The 16,582-nt window shown below is 33.9% G+C and overlaps 1 protein-coding gene across 5 annotated transcripts in view; it reads right to left on the reverse strand.

The window, feature by feature from the left end:
• The window catches only part of Irk1 (Inwardly rectifying potassium channel 1), a 192,252-nt gene that overhangs the window by 45,244 nt on the left and 130,426 nt on the right, over positions 1-16,582 (reverse strand). Inside the window, exon 1 of one of the 5 annotated variants that reach the window (XM_075290702.1) lies at positions 3,500-3,692. The exons of the other annotated variants lie outside the window; for them this stretch is intronic. Coding sequence (XP_075146817.1) covers positions 3,500-3,567 — 68 coding nt within the window. The 5' untranslated portion in view covers positions 3,568-3,692. Of the gene's footprint in view, positions 1-3,499; positions 3,693-16,582 lie in introns of those variants that run through there. 5 annotated transcript variants of the gene reach the window in all.

Below are 16,582 nucleotides of genomic sequence, written 5' to 3' on the forward strand. Positions count from 1 at the left end.
CTTAAAAACGAAGTAAGAATTCATAAAATGATACAAATAATTTAAATTTTATCGAAAAAAATTCTAAATCCAATCTGAAAAATTTGTGAATTTTTGAAAATATTTGATGTCAAACGTTTCCGACAAGCATTAGAATCCATTAAAAATTATAAAAATTATTTATTTGACAAAATATAACAGAATTTTTTAATTTACATTCAAAACATTGAATTCGGATCACACCGAAAGAAGTGATGCAAATTCAGTGCAACGGCTGTTGAAATGGAGAACTTCCGTCCTATGACAAGCCCATGTTAAATTCATCGCTTCTTCGCCACTTCCGGATCAAAAAAGATAATTTTCATTACTTTTTTGGCGACGCTTTTTTGGCTGGGTTCGTTTATTTTTTTATAAAAATGGAAAATCGTAAATAGGTTTTCAAATTCTGGGGGGGGCTAAAATTTTTCTGGGGGGGTCTAAGCCCCCTCCCCAGAGGCCTTCCTACGCTTATGGGAACAGCGAAGCAGATGAGTTAGCAAGGCTAGGAACTACCTTACATATTCCGGGGGAAATAGAATCTGTTAGTATGTCTTTGGCTACCTGCAAGCTCTTACTGTCATGATGGCAAATGTTCGATGGGTGAATTGCAAGGTTTGTAACGACACCAAGCAAATATGGTCCCATTAAAACTTAAACCGCACACTAGATATGTTAGTGTTCTCATGACGTCAGATATCACTTCTGATATCTGCTATAACGGGTCGCTGCCTTATAGGCGAATTTGCAAAAACTATTGGTGCGAAGTATAATGACTACTGTATGAGCTGTCATGATGCGGAGAAAAAGAATCAATTAAACGCCTCTTGTGTGAGTGTCCTGCATTTTGTGTAAGGCGTAAGCGAATTTTAGGGACATATAGCTTTAGATTACTGGCGGTCCTGGAAAACATTGACTTAGGCAGTATGTTAATGTTTTTGGAACAATCTGGATGGTTCAACAAAAGAAAATAATAGTGAAGGTTCCGTGGTTAAAACTAGAAGTGCCCATATGTAATAGGTACTTTTAGTTAAATGTGGTGTCACAATGGACTGAATAGTCTAAGTGAGCCTGAGACTAATCGGGCTGCCATTTTAACCTAACCTAACCTAAACTTAGTTTTAAAACCCCCAAAAAACTTAGGTTTACTAATTCTGTGTGGTGGTTTAGTAGGCTATGCTATAGTCGTCCTCGTCTACTTTCCGAAAAAATTCCATAGTTAAACTAACGCTAAATTATCTTATTTTTATTGCAAAAAAGTTATTTGTTTGTAGTTAAATTGTATTCTTTTTTCGAAATTTTCGACATCCCAATTAAATTTTTGGGTAAATGGGTATAAAGTTCAATGACTGCCCACATAAGATTGATATGAACTAAAGCAAAAGAATATCTTCGTACGATTCCCAAAATAGTAAGAATGGTTAAAATGATCAAGATTCGGCGCCAATGATTTTTATACCCTCCACCATAGGATGGGGGTATATTAACTTTGTCATTCCGTTTGTAACACATCGAAATATTGCTCTAAGACCCCATAAAGTATATATATTCTGGGTCGTGGTGAAATTCTGAGTCGATCTGAGCATGTCCGTCCGTCCGTCCGTCCGTCCGTCTGTTGAAATCACGCTAACTTCCGAACGAAACAAGCTATCGACTTGAAACTTGGCACAAGTAGTTGTTATTGATGTAGGTCGGATGGTATTGCAAATGGGCCCTATCGGTCCACTTTTACGTATAGCCCCCATATAAACGGACCCCCAACTTTGGCTTGCGATTGCTCTAAGAGAAGCAAATTTCATCCGATCCGGCTGAAATTTGGTACATGGTGTTAGTATATGATCTCTAACAACCATGCAAAAATAAGTCCATATGGGTCCACTTTTACGTATAGCCCCCATATAAACGGGCCCCCAAATTTGGCTTGCGATCGCTCTAAGAGAAGCAAATTTCATCCGATCTGGCTGAAATTTGGTACATGGTGTTTGTATATGGGTCCTAACAACCATGCAAAAATTGGTTCATATCGGTCCACTTTTACGTATAGCCCCCATATAAACGGACCCCCAAATTTGGCTTGCGATCGCTCTAAGAGAAGCAAATTTCATTCGATCTGGCTGAAATTTGGTACATGGTGTTAGTAGATGGTCTCTAACAACCATGCAAAAATTGGTTCACATCGGTCCATAATTATATATAGTCCCCATATAAACCGATCCCCCGATTTGGCTTGCGGAGCTTCTAAGAGAAGCAACTTTCATCCGATTCGGCTGAAATTTGGTACATGGTGTTAGTGCATGGTCTCTAACAACCATGCAAAAATTGGTCCACATCGGTCCATAATTATATATAGCCGCCATATAAACCGATCACCAGATTTGACCTCCGGAGCATCTTGGAAGACCAAAATTCATCTGATTCAGTTGAAATTTGGTACGTGGTGTTAATATATGGCCTCAAACACCCATACAAAAACTGGTCGAAACCGGTCCATAATGATATATAGGCCCCATATAAACCGATCCCCAGATTTGACCTCCGGAGCCCCTTGGAAGAGCAAAATTCATCCGATTCGGTTGAAATTTGGTACGTGATGTTAGTATATTGTATCCAACAACTATGCAGGAATTGGTTCATAACAGTCCATAATTATATATAGCTCCCATATAAACCGATCTCCAGATTTTACCTCCGGTGCCTTATGGAGAAGCAAAATTCATCCGATCTGGTTGAAATTTGGTACGTGGTGGTAGTATATGATATTTAACAACCATGCCAAAAGTGGTCCATATCAGTCCATAATCATATATAGCCCCCATATAAACCGATCCCGAGATTTGGTTTTGGAGCCGAGTCAGTTGAAACTTGGTACATTGTGCCAGTATATACAACCATGCTTAACTAGGTCCATATCGGTCTATAGTTATATATAGCCCTCAGATAAATCGATGCCCAATCACACAAAAATTCGTCCATATGAAGTTCATAATTGTATATAGCCCCCACATAAGCGACCCCCATATTATATAGCCCCCACATAAGCGTATATAGCCCCCACATAAGCGACCCCCATATTAGAAGTTTCTACTCAATCCATGGTGGAGGATACATAAGATTCGGCATGGCCGAACTTACGGCCGTATATACTTGTTTTTCTTTAGTTTTTTTTAGTTAATTTTTTTCTTCCATGAGAGGGTATAAATTCGTGAGTTGTAGTTAACAAGTTTGAAAAATACATGTTAAAGAATTGCGACTATTTTCCCATAGCTCACAAAAAATAATTTGAGACACATCTTCAATATTCCAAATTAATAAAAAAAAGTGATTTAATCATTATGGCTTATAATCGACTATATCACTCAAACTTTTCGAATCAGAATATACATTACGAATGAACAAAACAAAATATATAATTAAAAGAAGAAACAATACAATACAATAAGCACAAATGAAAAGAAAACAAAATCTAAATAATTGAATACTTTACCAAAATAATGCTTGTACTAGGAAACATGTAAAAATAATTAAAAATAAAAATGCAACTATAAGGTACATTTTCCGAGGTTTTTTTATCACAAATTAAAAAAATTAGCACAAATCTCTTCAAGGATTAAGATTGAAACTCGTTGTATGTAGCAAAACAACAAGATTTATATATTTAACAGAAAAATAAAAAAAAAAACAAAGAACAAAATTATATATCACTTGATTTTGTTTTGCTTTGCTGCAGGATGTTTTCTTAAAAATTACATATCACATTTAGTTACACACTTCACAATTTATTTTCTGTTTTTATTTGGACAAAGATATTATTTTTTACGTATTTTAAAACATTTTAACATTTTCCTCAATTTTCTTTTATAAATTTTGTTTCTGCGTTTTCTTGTTATTTTCGCTTTGTATGCACGCTTTCTTTCTTTCGTTTATATGGTTTGTGTAGAATTTGTAAAAATATTTTCGTTTTTCTTAGCTAAACGTATTGCTCACTCGCATGGATTATTCTTTAGTTTATGAAATTCCATATTCAACTGTCAAAATCTGAGTTTTAATTTCGACTCAAAACAATCGGCTCAAATTTGTTGTAGTTTTTGTTTTTACGAGTGCTATAGTTTTGAGATTATATGTGTGACAAAGCAAGCAAAAGAAGCTCATCCATATGTAAACAACGTGTATAGGAATTCACTCATTCCCAAGCCGCTGTTCCGAGGCACCCTACAATAAACTCAATGTGTATACAATATGCAATAGGGCTACTACGACCACATTATGTAGACCTAAGTCAATACAAATTATATCTATTTCAAATAGATCAATATTTGTAAAGGCTATATTTAGTAAACTCTACATAAATGGACACCTCGGCTACACCGGAAAAAAGTTACATCGTTAACTTGATGCTAAATTTAATTTTATAGGTTTTAGTTTTATTAAATTATATTTTTTTTTCGAAAATTCCCACAACCCAAGGTAATTTTAATTATCCAAAGTCTCAAAAATTTTATGAATTAAAGAGTGATTTTTTAGGTAATATTTTTTTTTGCAACACTGGTTTAAACAGCTGACGCACGTTTCGTGTATTGCTTCACTGAAAAGTATTTTCAGTTTGGTCACAATTTAACCATGAAGATCGATTGGAAATTATTGAATTTAATTATGAAAATGCGTGCTACGTTAATAAAGTTCAATGCGCACTTCTTACATTTTATGGACAGTTTAATCGATCCACTGAAGCGGTTATTCGGGTTATTGCGACTAAATTTTGCATCAAATTTAAGTATAGTACGAAGAAAATATCGCAACTGTATCGGCCAGTGTTAATGATGACCATCAGGTGTGAAAGCCTATAGACTACAGCTGGTGCATGAATTGAACGACCTACCGCAATGCCGAATTTTTGGTGAATGGACTCTTGGAAAGTTGGTCGAAGTTCTACTGTTTTTTTCTTTTTTTTTTGTTTTATAGAAATATTGTGTTCATCGACGAAGCTCATTTTTGGCTCAATGCATAGAAAAAATTTCACCGAAGTTTTCCAATTAAAATTTTAATTGATTTTTTAAAAAGATATTCAATTAAAAATTCAATTGGTTCAACAAATTTTTTAATTGAAACAAAAATTAATTGCAATTATTTTTTTAATTTGAACAATAAATTTATTAATTGACTTTGATGGTTGATACTATCACTATATCATTGACTTTTCAATGAAAAATTAATTGGATCAATTAATTTCGTGTTTGAAGACAAAAAATATTTTTTGTGTGTGGGTACACACAAAGAAGTTTTTTCTGATTCAATCACGAAATTAATTGATCCAATTAATTTTTTAATTGAAATGTCTTCAATCACAGAAATGATAGTATCAATTAAAAAATTAATTGACAGTCAATTAAAATTAATTGATCCAATTAAAAAATTAATTGATACTATTAATTTGTGTGATTGATTTTTATTTCAATTAAAAAAATTGTTGAATCAATTAAATTTTTAATTGAATATTTTTTAAAACTCAATTAAGATTTTAATTGGAAAAATTTTCGTGAAAAATTTTTCTGTGGACATAAGTAAACAGAAACGTCAATTTTGGAGTGAAAATCAGCCAGAAGCATTGCACAAGCTACCAATTCATCCAGAAAAAGTCACTGTTTGAAGCGGTTTATGGTCTGGAGACATCATTGGGCCGAATTTCTTCAAAAATAATGCGAATCATAATGTAATTGTAAATGGTGAGCGGTGCAGTGAGATTATATCCAAAATTGAAGAGCTTGACTATAATGAAATATGATTTCAACATGTTAGTTCGGTGAATATTTTTTTTAACATTCGGTACCGATCAATTGGCTGCCTAGATCGAACGATTTAACGCTTATTAACCTATTTTTGGTGGGGCTATGATAAAGCCCATGTCTATACAATTGACGCATTGGAAGACAACAATTGAAGCATTTATTCGTGAGATACAGGCAAAGGGTATTTCGAAATATGAGACACAGCCTTCAAATTTTAAATTAAATTTAAATTAAATTAAATTAATTTAGGTCCATGAATAGGTGTACTAACATGGTGTGTGTTAATCCGTATTTTGGTATAGTCCCATATAAACCGATGTCCCGATTTGACTTTTTGGGTCTCTAGAAATCTCAATATTTATATGATTTGGCAGAAATCTGGGGGTGTTTTGGGTTCTCAGTAGGTGTACTAAATATGGTGTGAATCGGTGTAGTTTTTGGTCTAGCCCCCACAAAGGCCAATCTACCGATTTTATTTCTTGGGCTTCTAGACATCGTAGTTTTTATCCGATTTGCCTAAAATTCAAAATCTAGAGTTACTTTATGTCCACAAATAGGTGTACCGAAAATGGTACACCCATAGAAAGAAATCATGAACGGAGTGGCCATTTCGAAACGATCCGTTCATGAAAGTGAATCAACACACATATGTTGTCAAACTGAGAACAGATGGTGTCAATCTGACAACGTAAAAATGACCCCATACGTTGTCAAAACAACAACCAGCGTTCACGATCAGAGAATGAAGCCGACCCATTTTTGTCGGCGGCGGCTGACATTAAATTTTTGCATCCGGCGGCGGCGGCTTGACGGCTAAGCCGATATAAATAAGTCTCTTCGGCGGCGGACAATTATCCATTATAAAATCAATTTGAAGTTATTCGAATGGTAATGAGATTAGTTGTACAACCAATCTTACAATCAAATTTACATTTCATTCAAATTTTCTGAGGTAAATTTTTGCAAAATTATTATAACACTTCGAAATAGATTGATTGTGGGTGAAAGGCTCAAATTTTTGACTAAAATTACTACAATTATTAATAAAGTTATTTGATTTAAACCAATATTTTTGATTAATTGGCGGCTAAATTTGAGTCGAGATGAGCCGACATATTCGGCGGCGGCGTCGACTGGCAAAAACTGGCCGGCGGCGACTGAAATCGGCGGCGCGACTCGGCGGCTTCATTCTCTGTTCACGATCTGAAAACGTTATGGTTACGAATTTATAAACAAAATTAAAAAAATATTTCCGATACTGTGACTCGAACCTAATATGTTGCCTGCACGATACGCGTTAACAGTCGCCTTAGCACATTGCACCAACGGCGGAGTCGCCATAACAACGTCTAACGATTATTTTAAGACTTTTCATGGCCAAAGAAAAACGAATGCCGTTCATAAAATCGTAAACGCCCGTGGACGAAATCGTCAACATTCCGTTTTGAAATTTTATCAACGTTTCCGTTTCATTTTGACAACGTCCGTTCACGATTGTGAAACTCAATTTTTTCTAGTAGTGTATGTATCGGCTCAGTGATGATGTATACCCCCCCCCCCTCCCCCCAACGGATCAAAAGAATAAAACCAAAAAATGTTAAATCCAGAACCTGACGTAGTATCCATATGTAGAAATTTTAAATTTAATTTCGGTAACTGATCTTCTTGAGGTAGCGTGTCTTATTAGTTCTATTTCCAATAAGCCACTTCCCAAGGAAACTTTTATATTTGATTCATGGTGGTGGGTATTTAAGATTCGGCACGGCCATTCTTTAGGCTGTATATACTTGTTTCTATTAGTGTATGTATCGGCTCAGGGATGAGGTATACCCCCCAACGGACCAAAAGAAGAAATGAAACCAAAAAATGTTCTTAAAAATCCAGAACCTTACGTAGTATCCGTATGTAGAAGTTTTAAATTTAATTTCGGTAACCGATCTTCTTGATGTAGCGTGTCTTATTAATTCTAATTCCAATAAGCAACTTCTCAAGGAAACTTTTATAATTGATTCATGGTGGTGGGTATTTAAGATTCGGCACGGCCATTCTTTAGGCTGTATATACTTGTTTTATTACATTTATTCGAAAATTTTACACCCCTAAGCAATTTTCCTTATCTCAAGTATGTCTCAACATTTTTATGAAATTAGTCCATTCATAACTAAAGCAGAAGAAAAATTTCGTATGGTTCCCAAAAATAGTATTAATGAACTACTGCAAGGCGAATATGGTCACCAGTCACACATAAAATAGTCCTTTTTCCGATATGATTTTTTTTTTCGTTTGTTTGATTAGTAAGTTATTTCTATAAACGCGAACAAATTTTGTTTATTTTACACTTTGCCACGCTTTGTCCCTAGCGAACATTGTTTAACCTGAAATTAGTCACCTACCGACAATCGCTATGGTTGTATTTACATTCCACTGCTATTATAGGGAATTTTTCCTCAACAACATAATCAACAGATGTTGCGAAACAATATTTTCCGCCGCTTATCGTTAGCCGATTTGAGTGTGTTCTCGAATAGTTAAACATAATAATCTCTGACGCTTGTTTCTTCATTCTTAAAGCATTTCGTATGACCCTAAAATCTAAAACTACCATCGATATACTCATAGGGTATCCCTTGTTGATCTAGAATGCACTGATCGCTGCACATTCATTCGATATTGAGTGAATTCGAGGACCATTGGTTAATGGTATTCTATAATGGGTAAGGGTTCTTCCCTTATTTTATTTTATTTACATTTACACATGAGCATTGGAACTCTTTCTTATCGCAATACACATTAGTATGCCGTTTCATTATTTTTTGTTTTGTTTTAAAACATTTCGCTCAATCTCACTTGTCTCTCTTCTGTCACAGAGAAAAAAAAACAGAATTTATGTTTGTCTTTTGTGGTTGTTGTTATTTTACTGTCACCTAGAATAATCCCCATAAATTTCCCCACATTGCAATGTAAATCTATCTCTCTTTGTTTGTGGGGGATCAATTTTACTTTTTTTGTGATCTATTTTTTTCCTTAGTCTCATATTTCTTTCAGTTCATCAATTTTGTTTTTACCATCAGATTCTGATTTTTCTAGTTATTACTTGATTTTTCTTTATTTTCATTTGTTATTCTCTATTATTATTATTTTTTTTTTTTCTGTTAACGAGGAGTGCGAGTTTAGTATTTGGCTCGGCAATTTAGAGATAAGAGACTCATGCCGCGGCGCGGCGTAAGGCAAATGCTAGTATGTGTGAAGGCGTAGAGTGTTCCCTATTTGTGTTGTTGTTGTTGCTGTGTTTTACCATTGCTTACAGCCCCCTGTCTAAGCATATTGCCAAGAGATTGAGTTGTTTCATATCACCAAACAATTGTTTTGGGATATTTTTGTGTTGTCGTTTTTCGTTTGCATTTTTGCAGACGATGTATGGGTATATGTCATCTGTTGATGAAGAAAACATATGATTCTTTGTTTATCAACGATTATAATTATAGCAATTTATTTATACTTAAAATAAACTAGATTCATATTTTTATAAATTGGAAGACGCTTATGAATTGACGATAATATGGTCATGCAATCGAAATATAACAAAGTCTGGCCCTATCCAGTACAGCGGTAGATTATCCCCTCCTAAAAAAGTGGTCCCTTGTGATTGACCTAAACATAAAATCCGGCACTGTAGTATCACAATTGACGGAATAGTCCATGTGAGCCTGAAACATCGAGCTGACACTAGACTTAACCTAACCATACCCTATCATAAACCCAATTTCGGTAACTGGGAATTTTCGAATTAACGTCAGTAACATCAATGGCTTTTCACCATAAAACTGTTCATTTTTTTCTGTATATACACACAAGACTTTTTTACTTTCTTATATCCTGCTGTTGTTTTGGCCACAACTGCATATTTCAATAAACCAATGACATAGAATTACTAAACAAACAAAATACATGTAGAATATCATCAATATCATATTGGAGATTTGAAGCACTTACTGATAAAAAATAAAGAATACCTAAAATATGTACATTATTATATGCGTTCAAAAATTTTGTGGCACACTTTCCTCTATATTCGTTTATCATATTAACACTATTTGCTATTTGTCGCCAGTCCCAAATATGGAGTTAGTCATAATCCTCTTGTGTTTATTTGGTCTTCCTTGTTAATACTGAATTTTATTTGTTGGTAAACATTGTCATTGCCATGTTTACTTTAGGACACAGACAAATTCATCACAATTCTTTATTGCTGTGCTGTTGTTTTTGCCACTTCAATTTTTTTTATGCCACCTTTAAATATACAAAATTAAAAAAAAATGCTTTAAACTGATCCTCGGCATTTGGCATATTAGCCAGACGAAATTTATTTTTGCCATAAATTGACGTAAGATATATGTACAAATAATCTTGATTGTTTGTTAATTAAATTGATTTTTTTTTTTTGTGTAAATAATATCATTTATGCAATTTTGATTTTTCATTTTATGCCTCGTTGATAGATGCATTTTGGTAATAAAATGAAAATCTAGCAATTGAAAAGAAAAGGAAGTAAAACCACGATCTATAAAATAATTTGCCAGTATAATAAAATGACCTATATTAATGGCAATGGTATGAAATTGGGCAAGGAATGGAAATTTGATTTATTACAAACGAAATTATTAAAAATCATTTTATAATACCCTCGACGAAACCTACGGAATTAGTATACCATTATAATAAAACGAAAAATTTTATGCCAAATTAAAAAAAAAAATAGTACATTAGCTACAATAATAGGCTTGTTTTCTTTTAGTATTGGATAACCCAAAGTATTTATCCAGAACATGTACCAAATTGCGCAATGCACGGCGCTACTCTCTACAAATCCTCATAGTTCATTAATTGCTCAGTCGTCCTTCTGGTTTACCAAAATGAATTTTAATAGGTTTTAAAATTCCGCAATTATTCTTCATTCGGGGTAACCAATTTAGATAATAAAATTACTATTTTCAACGACAAAAGGGTTATTTTTAGATGGACCAGATAAGGTTTGGTATTTAGTCAGTGTACAAAACCAAATTTTCTTTTGTTTGTTTGTGTAATTGCCCGTAATCCTCCTTTCAAATTTCGTTGCTCTTATTGGTTGGCTTGCTTGTGTGTGTGTGATACAATAAAAAAAAAAATTATGTAAGCTGATTCTACCTTATACACAGAAAAAATATCACTAAAATATTTCTAATTAAAAAGTAGTTTGCATTTGAAAACTTTTTCAATTAAAAAATTAATTGATCCAATTAACTTTTTAATCAAATTCGGAAGACTAAGTCAGAAAAAATAAATTATGATTTTTTTTTTTAATTTTTGATTAAAAATTTGTTTGAAATAACCAATCAAACTAAATAAGAAAAGTGTTTGAAAATAGTAATAGTTTTTTATTAAAAAATAATTGAATTTAGCAACCAACATCAATTAAATATTTAATTGAATCGATTAAAAAAATATTCAAATTTATTTTTTAATCAGGTATTTTTTATGCCCAATTAAAACTGTGATTGATACTATCATTTTTGTGATTGAAGACATTTCAATTAAAAAACAAGTATACAAGGTCGTAAATACGGCCTGGCTGAATCTTATGTACCCTCCACGAAAGACTGTCATCCACAATCGAAATACTTGGGCTGTGGGATCTTAAAACTTCTTAACATCGTTTTATAAATTGTGAGTTAGTCCATACGTGGTATTTAGACAAAAAAGTTATGTATAGGTACTTACCTACAAATAATTACGAATTGAAATGGACTTTTTCACGTTACGTAGAGAGCCAGAATTGAAATATGGGGGTCGCTTATATGGGGGCTATATAGAATTATGAACTTGATATGGACCAATTTTTGTGTGATTGGGGATCGATTTATCTGAGGACTATATATAACTATAGACCGATATGGACCTAGTTAGGCATGGTTATTAACGGTCATATACTAGCACAATGTACCAAATTTCAACTGACTCGGGTGAAATTTGCTTCTCCAAGAGGACCCAAAACCAAATATCGGGATCGGTTTATATGGGGGCTATATATGATTATGGACTGATATGGACCACTTTTGGCATGGTTGTTTAAAAATATAATATACTACCATCACGTACCAAATTTCAACCAGATCGGATGAATTTTGCTTCTCCAAAAGGCACCGGGGATCTGGGGATCGGTTGTTAGAGACCATATACTAACACCACGTACCAAATTTCAACCGGATCAGGTAAATTTTGCTCTTCCAAGGGGCTCCGGAGGTCAAATCTGGGGATCGGTTTATATGGAGGCTACATATAATTATGGACCGATATGGACCAATTCCTGCATGGTTGTTAGAGACCATATACTGACACCACGTACCGAATTTCAACCGAATCGGATGAATTTTTCTCATCCATGAGGCTCCGGAGGTCAAATCTGGGAATCACGTACCAAATTTCAACCAGATCGGATGAATTTTGCTTCTCCAAAAGGCACCGGAGGTCAAATCTGGGGATCGGTTTATATGGGGGCTACATATAACTATTGACTGATAAGAACCAATTCCTGCATGGTTGGTGGATACCATATACTAACATCACGTACCAAATTTCAACCGAATCGGATGCATTTTGCTCTTCCAAGGGGCTCCGGAGGTAAAATCTGGGGATCAGTTTATATGGGGCCTATATATAATTAATGACCGATTTCGACCTATTTTTGCATGGGTGTTTGAGGCCATATATTAACACCACGTACCAAATTTCAACTGAATCAGATGAATTTTGGTCTTCCAAGAGGCTTCGTAGGTAAAGTCTGGTGATCGGTTTATATGGGGACCGATGTGGACCAATTTTTGCATGGTCATTAGAGACCATATAGTAACACCATATACCAAATTTCAGCCGGATCGCTGCTCTTAGAGCAATCGCAAGCCAAATTTGTGGATTCGTTTATATGGGGCTTTTCGTAAAAGTGGACCGATATGGCCCATTTGCAATACCATCCGACCTACATCAATAACATCTACTTGTGTCAAGTTTCAAGTCAATAGCTTGTTTCGTTTGGAAGTTAGCGTGATTTCAACAGACGGACGGACGGACAGACATGCTCAGATCGACTCACAATTTCACCACGACCCAGAATATATATACTTTATGGGGTCTTAGAGCAATATTTCGATGTGTTACAAACGGAATGACAAAGTTAATATACCCCCATCCTATGGTGGAGAGTATAAAAACGTAGTAGTGAAAATGTTTTATTTGCATCCGGAGGAGGTGCAAAATTGTCGCAAAAGCGATTAATTTAACATGGACTTGTCATATGACGGATGTCTACCATTTCAACAGCCGTTGCACTATTTTGGATGTGAATTACAAAATTTTGTGATATTTTGACAAAAAATAATTTTTAAATTTTTTTTTTAAGATTTGCAATGCATTCTAATGCTTGTCCGAAACGTTTGACCACAAATATTTTCAAAAATTCACAATTTTTATTTATTTCTATTTAGTATTTTTATTTATTTCTATTTATTTATTTTGTCCGACAAAAATTTAATAATTTGTACCATTTTATTGAATCTGAATCTGTTTTTAACTTATTTGAAACAAAAAATTAAATTTACACTTTAAAAATACGAAAAAGCGATTTATAGAAAAATTGACTAAAACGAACTTCCTGTGCAAGTAGAATAAAGAACATCTTTGGGAGGACATTCTTTGAATTGCTTTTAAAAGTGTGTGTCTAGAAGAACTTCCAGTTTGTTTTTGTTGGAATATTATGGTGAATTATTAGTTTAGATCACTAATAGGAAAAATTACCCATACTCGTGAACAGACGGTGACAAAATGAAACGGAAACGTTCACAAAAAAAATGAAAACGGTGTTCACAATTTCGTCCACGGGCGTTCATGAACGGCATTCGTTTTTCTTAGGCCATGAAAAGTCTTAAAATAATAATTAGACGTTATTATGGCAACTCCCTCGGTGGTGTAATGTGCTAAGGCGACTGTTAACGCGTATGGTGCAGAAAACACGGTAGCGGAAATCTTTTTTAATTTTGTTTATAAATTCGTAACCATAACGTTTTCAAATCGTGATCGTGTTATTTCGACAACGCATGGTGTCATTTTGCCGTTATCAGATTGACACCGCCTGTTCTCCGTTCGACACCATATGTGTGTTGATTCACTTTCATGAACGAATCGTTTTGAAATGAACACGCCGTGCATGATTTTTCCAATGAGTGATGATATGGATAAAATATTTACGCAACGATAGCTCAGTGCTGAAAGCGAACAACCCTATATTTAATTATTTCAAAAATTTTAGAAGACCTAATTTAGAACTGAGAGTATTGGCTAAAAATCTAAACTCTTCAATTGCCATTGAAATATTCAGTTACAATATTTAATATTTGGAATATAAATCCTTTAACAATGAATATTATCGTTCATTGTTTTTAACAATATTTCTATGTCAACAAAGTGATGGCGTTCACTGGCATTTTAGAAAAATCTCAAAATTCTATAGTAAACTAATTAAAATCCAATTCGACACGTTAAACAAACACAATGAATGTGGAAACCTACGCTTTAAAATAAATAATACCGAACACAAGCGGACAAATATTGTTTTGCTTAATTTTTTTTCGCTAGACGGTTATTAAATGTTATTATAGCTGTTAATGAATGATTATTATAAAGAAATTATCTAAAAACTAAATAAAAATGAACGACACATATGGTGATGGATGATGATACGTTGCGATGGCGAGGCCAAGAAAGCGGGAGGGGTGGTTGAGTTTGAGGGTGAAATTTATCTTTTACATCTTTTGTTGAGAATGCTATTGTAATTAAATTTAATCGGCTAGCAGAAATGTTTTATTCTATCATCACAATTATAGTTTTATTTAACATTAATCTTAATTTTTTTTTCGAAAGTTGTAATGGAAACAAGTATATACGGCCGTAAGTTCGGCCAGGCCGAATATTATGTACCCTCCACCATGGATTGCATAGAAACGAACTACTTCGGTTGCGGTAACACTTGCCGATGGCAAGGTATCTTAAAACTTCTTAACACCGTCTTCTCAATTGTAAGTTAGTCTATACTGGATATATATTAACCCTTTCACTACCGAAATAAACCTAATGTTAAAAACGTTTATTTTTCATCTGTTTTTACTTGTACTAACAGCATGTAGAACAAAAATTGTCATTTTGAAAACCTACCTCAATTACCTCAAGAGCTGTATGAGCTTGTTCTGAAAACTTGATTCTTGAATTGTGACCAAATGGCCTTACGAAAATAAGCGCTATTTGGCCTATAATATCTTTCAAAGTGTGAGAAAAAATACAAAAAATAGCCCGGAAAAGTATCAGCTATAGTTTTTGTATAAATGTCCATTTACTAGAAACATAGAGTAGTATTTTTCGTTTATTGTTAAAGAAGTTGATAAAAATGTATTTTAGGCCTCACCAATATGGACAATATTTATGGCTTATTTAGATTAAAGCCTCTACTTTAAAATAACATCGAGAAATAAGTCGAAACTAAGTGGGAAAATAGAATTTGGTGTCTTTTTCGAATGTCCTCCTAAGTGGACATCGGTAGTGAAAGGGTTAAACAAAAAGGCCGGTTAAATACGTATATAATTCAGTTTGACAAAATTAAAATAAAATTTTGACAAAATTTTCTATAGAAATAAAATCTTGACAAAATTTTGTATAGTAATAAAATTTTGACAAAATTTTCTATAGAAATAAAATTTTGATAAAAATTTGTATTGTAATAAAATGTTGGTAAAATTTTCTATAATAATAAAATTTTGACAAAATTTTCTATAGTAATAAAATTTTGAGAAAATTTTCTACAGAAATAAAATTTTGGTAGATTATTTTTGGGGATCGGCTATATGTAACTATAGACCGATATGGACCAATTTTGGCATGGTTGTTAGCGGCCATATACTAGCGCAATGTAGCAAATTTCACCATGTACCAAATTTCAACCGCATCGGATGAGCTTTGTAGGTCAAATCTGGGGATCGGTTTAAATTGGGGTTATATATAATTAACACCGGTATGAACCAATTTTTGCATGGTTTTTAGAGACCATATACTAACACCTCGTACCAAATTTCAACCGGATCGGATAAATTTTGCTCTTCCAAGGGGCTCCGGAGGTCAAATCTGGGGATCGGTTTATATGGAGGCTACATATAATTATGGACCTATGTGGACCAATTTTTGCATGGTTGTTAGAGATCATATACTAACACCACGTACCGAATTTCAACCGAATCGGATGAATTTTTCTCATCCATGAAACTCCGGAGGTCAAATCTGGGGATCGGTTTATATGGGGGCTACATATAATTATGGACCTATGTGGACCAATTTTTGCATGGTTGTTAGAGATCATATACTAACACCACGTACCGAATTTCAACCGAATCGGATGAATTTTTCTCATCCATGAAACTCCGGAGGTCAAATCTGGGGATCGGTTTATATGGAGGCTACATATAATTATGGACCTATGTGGACCAATTTTTGCATGGTTGTTAGAGACCATATACTAACACCACGTACCGAATTTCAACCGAATCGGATGAATTTTTCTCATCTATGAAACTCCGGAGGTCAAATCTGGGGATCGGTTTATATGGGGGCTACATATAATTATTGACCGATAGGGACCAATTTTTGCATGGTTATTAGAGACCATATACTACCGCCACGTACCAAATTTCAACCGGATCGGATGAATCTTT

Source organism: Haematobia irritans, chromosome 1, assembly GCF_050003625.1.
Source record: "Haematobia irritans isolate KBUSLIRL chromosome 1, ASM5000362v1, whole genome shotgun sequence".
NCBI classification, from domain to species: domain Eukaryota; kingdom Metazoa; phylum Arthropoda; class Insecta; order Diptera; family Muscidae; genus Haematobia; species Haematobia irritans.